Source organism: Schistocerca cancellata, chromosome 1 (assembly GCF_023864275.1).
Source record: "Schistocerca cancellata isolate TAMUIC-IGC-003103 chromosome 1, iqSchCanc2.1, whole genome shotgun sequence".
Lineage (NCBI taxonomy): Eukaryota > Metazoa > Arthropoda > Insecta > Orthoptera > Acrididae > Schistocerca > Schistocerca cancellata.
The window spans coordinates 195,629,851-195,639,674 of record NC_064626.1 but is presented as its reverse complement, the minus strand read 5'-3'; the positions used below and the strand labels follow the sequence as shown (position 1 = coordinate 195,639,674).

Here is a 9,824-nt window from a genome sequence, read left to right as displayed (position 1 = left end):
TGACAAGTAAATTAGCCAGAGCGGCGCCATCAGGAAAGCTGGCAGCTGGGTCCTTACCTGTAGCTGTCTCCTTGCTGGTCTCTTCTCAGCCACCCGCAGTCAGCAGTCAACAGTCACAGCACTCAGCACTCAGCACTCAGCACTCAGCGGTGGTGATGGCACTGGGGTCCGGGAGCCGAGTGTCAAGACGCGGAGGCTGGCAGTGACGTGACGTCACCCTACCTCCACCCCCCACCATATTGCCAAACGCCTCTCTACCTGAGGCATCATTTGTGTAGTCCCGTTAGGATCTTACATTTCTTAGAATCTATGTTCAGCCGTACGGAGTGCAAATGTAACGGTGGCAAAACTGCAACAGCTGCGTCTAGGGTACTAGTTCTGTAATCTGCAAACTACGGTTTATAGATGTGCCTGATAGAAAAAAGATTGGAATGACTCACTTTCAACAATTTCAGTAGTAACTTCAGAGACCTTAGAGAATTTACTTGAAAGGAAAAAGAACCACTAGGTGTGTAACATACGCTGTTGCTGTTGCGTCCTTCAATCCGAAATCTGGTTTGATCCAGCTTTCCACGCTAGTCTCTGCAAAGATGATCTCTTCATCTCCGAATAACTGTTGCAATTTACATATATTTGTAACTGCTTGCTATATTCATCCCTGGCCTCCTCCTATAACTTTCACTCTCCTCACTTCTCGACAGTACCAAGTTAACTATATCTTGATGTATTAGGATATGTATTTTCCCCATAATTAGATTCAGTAAATCCTCCTTAGTTATACGATCGACCCCTGTAATCTTCAGCATTGTTCTCTAATTCCATATTTCTAAACCTTCTATTCTCTTCTTGTTTGTGCAGGTTATCGTCGACATTTCACTTCCGCGGAAGGCTACACAACAAATACCTGCAAAAAACATGTCACAACACCAAATTTATATTTAGAGTTAACGCATTTCACATTTACAGAAACACATTTCTTGCTATAGCCGGTCAGCAGTTTGTATCCCCTTAACTTTTGCCGTTTTCAGTTATTTCGCTGCGAAAATAGCAAAACACGTTCACTACTTTTCATTATCCTATTCTGTAAACTATTTTAGTAAGCATTGCCTGATTTAATTGTAATTCATTGCATTATCACCTTTTTGTTTCTGATATTATCCTATAATCTCATTCTCATTTCAAGCACTATCATTCCCATTCCATTTGTCCGCCGCTCGTGGTCTCGCGGTAGCGTTCTCGCTTCCCGAGCACGGGGTCCCGGGTTCGATTCCCGGCGGGGTCAGGGATTTTCACCTGCCTCGAGATGACTGGGTGTTTGTGTTGTCCTCATCATTTCATCATCATCCAGGAAAGTGGCGCAATTGGACTGAGCAAAGATTGGGTAATTGTACGGGCGCTGATAACCACGCTGTTGAGCGCCCCACAAACCAAACATCATCATCACCCCATTCCCATTCCACAGATCTTCCAGGTCTTTTCTTGTCCCTGACGGAATTACAGTGACTTAAAAAAACCTCAAAGATTTTGTTCCTATTCCTTGCACTTCAATTACTTTTCTAAATTTCTCCTTGGTACTTTTTACTGCTTGTTCAATACGCAGTTTCAGTTCAGATGTTCGTGAATTCCTAAGGGACCAAACTGCTGAGGTCATAGGACCCTAGATTCACAAACAACTTAAACTAAGGACACACACACACACACACACACACACACACACACACACACACACACACACACACACACACACACACACACGAGGGAGGACTCGGACCTCCGGCGGGAGCGGCTGCGCTATCCCAGACATAGCGCCTCAAACCACGCAAGTTGATAACATTTCGCACCTTACATTTTATTCCTGTTACCTGCAAGATTTCAAAGAATGTACTCCAGTCAAATGCTGTAAACGGAGATTTGACTTTTTCAGTCTCTCTTCTAAGGCAAGACGTAGTGTCACTACCACGTCACGTGTCTAAGTAAATTTGTTTAGATGTTCCTCCTCTATTAATTTGAATGAATAGACTCGTAACACCCTGTAGTGACACAGATAGCCAGTCTAGAAAAACATAATTAAAAATGTACATGTCCAGATTAACATTAATTAAGTTTTGCTCTAGACTTCTAACTACAACGAGCATATCACCACGTCAACGAAATTTGGGGTACAAAAGCTAAATTTTATATTACTTTCAGCTGTGTGGAACAAATATATTTGCCGACAGGTTCCCACACCAACAGTATTATCGTCGTATAAATCCCAAACCGAGAGCAGTGAAACACCCCAACACTTATGGTCTGCATTCTAGTATTAATCCATCAAGTTAGTCAGAAGAGCTGCTGAAAGAGTGACTGGGACAACTGAAGTTGCGACAGCTCATTCAGTAGTGGCATTGCTGGGAGAAACATGCTTCAATTTTCGGGTCGTAATATCTGTGCTTGATCACTTCTTAAAAACAAATATGAGGGAAGCATTACCAAGTAGTCACTATCTCTACACTGGTCTAGTTAACAGAAACAACGGTTACTACACAAAGTACGCTATGTTATCAGAAAACTGGGAAGCTTCATCCTAAGTGACATCCTTATGTATAAAAATTCAACCTGCTTATGTTTGTGTTCCTGAAATTCGAAAAGTATTTGTTTTGTCATGACGATGCATATTTTTGAAAGACATCTTTATGTATTAATAAATATGTGACATGTAAAAGGGAAGCGTTGTTACCAAAATTCTCGAAAAGTTCCTGACCAATTTTCTTCACATTTTAAACGATACTTCGTTAAAAATTCAGACCGAAGTTGACTACAAATTTTTTAAAACGAAAAGATACAGTTTTTCTATTAAAACCGATGGGAAGAAAGAAAATGCTGTAAAAATGTGTGGTTTTTGTTTCCTTTGTCGCAGCCAGTTTTAACTGTGATAGTGGGCATTTAAACCGGGATAGGCCACAGAGTCCCAAATTTCACGCTGGTTGAGAGTGCGGGCTACTTCCCGGAAGTACTCAGTACATCGGTACACTTCATTAAGTATTGCGGTGTGTCGTTTTTCGGCCGGTACAGTTCTCTTCAGTCGGTAGAATCGTGGTGTCAGCGGTATTTACCCTTCACCATTTGTTAGTAGTTTGAATGATGTTTGCAGATCTGGTGGGTGTTTGCACCAAAAGAGGCAATCTTGCGATCAATCGTCACAAGCCTTTAAAAATGGAATGACAGAAGAGTGGCATGACAATTATCGATATCTGTTATGCAGTCGCATAAGCGACGGGTACTGCAGGCTTGCTAGAAAACGATATTACAATGCCATCCAGAAAGAATTTAAAGATTTCGTAGATAGTGAAAGAGCAACAAATTACAACGCTCAGCATATGGGATTCATTGTTCAGTGCATCAATAAGCACTATCTGATGAATTTGCAGGTGAAGATATTGGCAGTATGAACAGTAAAATTTCTGATGTCGCACGCGTCATTCCAATGTCTGGTGCAACTGTTTTCGATGGAATTGAACGAGTGTACGGAGACTTCATATATTACTGAAAAGTACGTTGGTTAAGTCATAAGGCAAGACTGGAAAGATTTTTGTATTTGAAACTAGTTATTGATCAATTTATGAAGGACGAAAGAGCGCAGGAACGAAAATTAGAACATCCGGAATGGATTGCAGACCTCGCGTTTTAAGTGGACTTGATTGCACACTGCCCACATTAAGACATTGCAGGGCCAGCAACAACTTTACGATTTGGTGGGAATGCCTTTCAAAACAAAATGGCGTTGTAGAAGGTACAGATCGAGAAAAACGCAATACAGATCCCTACGCTCACTGGCGTTAAGGAAAATGCGAGGTTTTAATAGGTCATTGTGCCCTTGAAAGAATTACAAGCACAGTTTCCTAAACATTTGAGGACATTGTCAATCTCAACTCTGTTTTCGAGCCAGTTCGCTGTTTCAGTCGAAAGCGCCCATGCGCATGTGGTCTGCAAGGTAATTACCGTGTTAATGAGAAATCCTTTTACTTTAACATTATCAAGGACGTTTGGATTGCTTTCTTCAGGTAAAGTTTCCGCGCCTACGTAATGAAGGTGGTAAAGTGCTATAATATTTCGATCGCCATATTTATGAGAGAGACTTTTTTCGATTATGAAATTAAATAAGTCACGATTACGTGGCAACTTGAGTGCGAAAAACACACTGAAATCGTCTGTGCCTGCCTATATGCCGAAAGTTTGTAACGGATTAAAATTATGGCGTCAGTGCCCCAAAAAAATAATTAAATAATACTGAAAATTTTTGTTTTTATCTGTGTTGTTGAGAAGCTTGAAATATAAAACCAACTAGTATGCGGTGCGACTGCATTGCCATTTAAATGCGGCGCGCTCGTAGTTTCCTCCTCTTCCCCGTCTCGCTCAGACAGCGAGGTGTGGCAGTGGGAGAAACGTGCAGTAAAGCTCAGCACTGTAGCACCCGCAGGACGAAATATTGGGCGCCCTTGATTTAAACCATTAGACAAATAATTTCACCTATATATATTGTTTCTCATTACAGATACATGGTGAAGAAAAACTCGCGCATTCAGACTTCGCAACGCGATTTCTCCCATATTAGAATACAAAAATTTATAAAATTTTGTCCTGCGCCTATTTCCGACAGTAAAAGTACGTTAAAACTGGGAGTCTGTCAACATTGTAATCACATGTACGGTAAGTACCTCTGTCAGCATATAGGAGCAGTGTTGCGCAATGCATAGCGCTGATTAGCATCCAGGAGGTCGAGAGATCGATTCTGGGTCGAGACGTATTTGTTTTTATTTGCTAGAGGTAGTCTAATTGGTAAGGCTCTTAATCGTCTTACAGCGATTACAGTGGGTCTTCTACAAAAAATTTGGTCTTAGGTACTACGAAGACAGAAATGCAACTGCAGTCGTTTTCATGGGTCAGCTTCTAAAAAATCCTTTTGCACGCCTCCGACGCGAATTGTTTCGCACCACTGCATCTACTTATTTCCAAACCCGTTTTCTGTGTACCCTCCCTCTGTGGTCACATAGATTGATACCAACTATTATTCTTGTCATCCTGTGGCGTTCAGGTCCATTACGTTTCAGTAGGGTCTTACGTCGCCAGTATGGCTCCCAAAATTTTTTGAGGTAATTTCCAAACTCGGTTTCTATCTGTGTGTATTGTCACCAGGTACTATTGGTCATGCCTTTCAACATTGATTCTGATTATCGCGAGCTGTTATTAATACATCTCCATGCGTTATTATTATTATTATTATTATTATTATTACTATCATCGAAGGAAATGTGGAAACCTCACGTCCATTACCGTTAGGGAAACAGTGTAACTCGAAAACGAAAATTTCACAATTAGCAGACCAAAAGCTTCAGGAGAGGTAGCGCGTTAGGTGGAACAGTCCAGTGCGACTAATGACGTCTTTAGACTCCAAGCGCTGTTCACGAGGCGGGGACTGGTTGCTAGCTGAGTAACACGCGCATGACAGGCTCCATTTTCATCACTACACATATCGTATTTTCTTCTGTTATTCTAAATCAGTGTGGCAGACGTTTGACATAAACAGGCCATGATTATGTGGATATGCTTCTGGTCCTTGGTGCGTGTGATAAACGAGCTAGTGTTGCCCTCCGATTTGATGCTGGATGTCCTGGTCGACGTCATCCAAATCAAAATTGCCTGGAGTTCCGTCTTCGGGAGACAGGTTATTTCCTTCCTCCATCGCTTGCCTGCAGCTACTGAGGAAGCTACTCTGGAAGTCTGGAAGCTCCCGTCTGCTTAGAAACTGATGTATTTGTAGTGTACATTTTGTAAAATATTATTATAGATATAAAATCTGAAAAAAATCAAGTATTTATAATCTATGTACTCCTCGCTCTAGTAACTGCAGTACTCATATTCAGTAGGGATAGAGCTAATAAACTTAAAACGCGAGTCAGAATTTAGCACAGCAACCAATAGGTACAGTGCAAAGAAGCAATAGATAGAATACAAAATTAGCTGCCATTTTATACGTCTACAAACAAAGCTCGTACAATTATTTGATCAGTACATTTTGTAACTTTAGTACGAGATAGTAGTTCTTATTGACATAACACATTTTTTCGCGCGTTATTCTACTGCAGTTCTCAATAACGTTGCTGAAATCTATTTCATCTGAAACTTTTCTTTCAGTTGATCATATGGACAGATTGGCTATCCTTTCTTGACTGATCTTAAAGCGAAGATATAGCTCTCAGTTCAGAAAAACTACTCCCGTATGATGTGACTGAGACACAAATAGTCAAGAAGTGTTGGATTATAAGTGATGTACAGGGTAATGATTTCCTGAAGTCCAATTTAGTTACAAATTGAAAGATTCCTTGGGCTGTCCATCTGCCAGCAATGTCCACATTCCTATCAGTTGCACGTGGATGCTTACGGTTCCTTTTTATTTCCCTTCCACAACCTGATCCTTACCAAACTCTTCGCAAATTTTTACCAGATTTTTCAGTGATACAACCAGGGCGTCATCGGTAGGTTCAAGCATAAATTTTGTTTCAACAGTTTAGAACAGGGATTCCCAAAGTGGTCGATATCGACCCCTTGGGGTCGTTATCGGTTTCCTAGGGGTCGGCATAAACGAAAACTGATTTTGGGGGTCGACGAGGTCTAAAAATCGACCCCTATTAAATTAACACAAGTTCTTATTTAAAACTTTCAAGATAGGTAGGTACTGTATTGTTTAGTTGTGTTACGTGTACTAAGAATAATTAATATTTTTTTAGGAAATAGCATTGTTGTAGTAATGTAAAGTCTCAAGTTCGTACAAGATGAAAAACTCGGCAAGTCTGTGTGGACAAGTTTGTGCAAGATAATGAGTTCCAACGTACGTCTTTCAGGCGCGTTTTGACTTGCTCTCTATTTGACGCTTACGCGATTTAACACGAATGAATTCATGATCAAGTCCAAACATGTTCCTAATATTTTACTATTTAACGAGCTTGCACTTAGGTTGAAAGTTCATTTGCGTTTTTAAAATTCGTTGGAGCTTGAACGATAATAACTCATAAAGAACTCATTATTTCAAGAGATTACAAAGTTATTACATAGCTAAATTAAGTGAAGTTAAGTGACTGAAAAAGTGGTAAACACAACATACAACATATATTAAGTAGGTAGGTATAAAAGTGTTTGTAAAAATACTTAAGTAAGTAAGTACCTATACTCTGAAGTGTTCAGTTTGCTTTGGTTTTCGTTCTTATGCTGATAGGTACCTACTTACCTAATACGAATTTTCTATACCTAATTACCTACTATAGTTACTTACCTAATATAGGTATCCAAGTTTATCAATGAGTAAGTCAGTAATACCTAACAAGAATCCATTACCTGGGTGTGATAAAAATAAGATAGTGTGCACATTTAACAGTTTATTACTATTTTTAGGTAGTTTTTTATTTGCAGGATTACTGAGAGTTTTATGATGGCGGACACGAAAAAAATGCAGACAATACAGTTTGGACTACTTGAAGTTCGGATTCATTGCATCTCCATCAAATCAACACTTGCCGATGTGTCTCATATGTGAAAAAGTATTCAGAAACGATGCCATGAAGCCTTCAAAAATGGATGACCACTTACCAAGAGCACATGCTGACAAAAAAAGTAAGCCCTTGTCATTTTTTCAAGCACTTAAAGAAAAACTAGACAAAAGGCCATCCATAAGATCGATGTTTGCGTCATCATCTATTAAAGACGATGATGGTTTACGAGAGTCCTATAATATATCTTTACTAATAGCGAAGTCGGGGAAACCCCAAACAATCGGAGAGCAGCTTATCTTACCAGCCATTGCGGAGGTCCTTAACAATGTATTGCACAAACCCGCACATGATATTTTAAAGAGAATACCTTTGAGCAATAACACCGTTCAGAGACGCATACGCGAGATGGGACGCGATGTGGAAAACATTTTATGCAAGTTCTTACAGACCAACTCTCTCCAGTTGGACGAGTCTACATTACCCGGCAATGAAGCTCTGTTGTTAGGATATGTTCGATTTATCAAAGATGAAAATATGTGCCAAGAACTGCTTTTTTCTACATATTTAGAGACTGATACCAGAGGAGAATCGATTTTTCAGGCCGTGGAACATTTTTTTACTGACGAAGCTATTCCATGGATGAACATTGTTTCTGTTGCGACTGATGGTGCACCGTCTATGGTTGGTCGTCATCGTGGTTTTATAGCTCACTTAAAGCGACAACTGCCTGATGTACTGGTCATTCACTGCGTGATTCACAGGCAGCATTTAGTAGCAAAAAAGCTGAGTCCTAGATTGCATAAGTCTTTACAATATGTAATGAATGCTATGAACAAGATTCGAAGCAATTCTTTGAACTCTCGGTTATTTGCTCAGCTATGTGAGGAAAACGACGAAGTCTTTACTCGATTACTTCTGCACACTGAAGTTCGCTGGCTATCAAGAGGCTCTTGCTTAGAAAGTTTTCAGCCATTTTTGAATCTGTGTTGGAGTTTTTACAAGAAAAAAATCCGAATTTGAAAGAAAATCTGAACAATTGTAAAACAGATATTTATTACTTGACTGATATCTTTGGAATGTTCAACAAAGTGAATTTGCAACTGCAGGGTGACGATCTTAACTTGATTAAAACAAAATCAATAATATTGGCCTTCGTGGGTAAACTAATCCTTTATAAACAAAATTTAGGCAGAAAAGAATATTCGCAGTTTCTACATTTGTCAAAATTACCAGAAATGCTTCAAGATAATAACATTTTATTATATGTCACTCACTTGGACGCATTACACAAGGATTTTACGGAGAGGTTTGAGGATCTTTTAAATTTACAAATTCCTCAATGGATAATAAATCCGTACAATACCACAGCCATTGAAGAAGCCAATGTGATAATGCAAGAAGAGTTGATTACCATCAGCACAGACGAAGAGCTTAAGCAGAAGTTCAACCAAGGCTATCAGAAGTTCTGGTTGCAACGCAACATTGAAACACAGTATTCTACACAGTATCCATCACACTAAATGTTTTATTTTCTCTTCGCGAATTAATACTTTTTAAATATAATTTCCTACCTACTTAAGATTCTTTAAGTACTTAATTTGTAATAATCATTATAAATTAAACTTGATATTTACTGAATTGTACGTCTTTTTATTATGTTAAAGTTTTATGAGAAAATGAAGTCAACATTACTCACTTAACCAAGTGCAAAGTTTTCCAATTGGTACCTTAGTAGCTATTTTGTATCAATAGGAAAAAACTAAAGATAGGCCTTCTTATTAATAATAGTCTGCTAACTTAAAGCATTTCTAATTCTCACTCTGTCTTCTTCTATTGACCTAAGTCAGAATGAAAAATAACACTCTGTAGCAGCTGTTTTAAGTTAGCGGACCATTATGAATAAGGGGGTTGATCTTAAAAGTAGGTAATTTGGCCATGAGGGTCTGAGGTAACAGTTCATTTTGGAAAAGGGGTCACTTGTCCAAAATAGTTTGGGGCTCTTGGTTTAAATCATTTTGGCAAGTGGCTTCATGGCTTGAGTATCGTCATGACAATTCTTGTATCAACTAGTCTTTACGTTCAGACATTGATAGACTATCTACTTCTCGAATCGAAAATCCAGCGTCATGAGCTAGTTCACCCAGTACTCATTTATTTTACCCTCCTCCTTGCTCGTCGGTCGATATACATGCCTATATCGATGCGATTTTTAGTCCCAAAAGTAACAGTGCTTCCATAACTGTAGTTCGTTCCGTCACTGAAACCTCATTCATAGTTTCTAATTTGGCGAGCCCTTCG

The 9,824-nt window shown here is 39.3% G+C and overlaps 1 protein-coding gene across 1 annotated transcript; it reads left to right on the top strand.

Annotated features, from left to right (window-relative positions):
- Positions 1-7,478: 7,478 nt before the first annotated feature.
- Positions 7,479-9,046, top strand: LOC126162906 (SCAN domain-containing protein 3-like; the record flags this gene model as incomplete). Its single annotated transcript, XM_049919756.1, has 2 exons — positions 7,479-8,258; positions 8,819-9,046. Coding segments are annotated over 2 exons (1,008 nt in total), but the record flags the coding sequence as incomplete, so codon positions are not given.
- Positions 9,047-9,824: the final 778 nt, after the last annotated feature.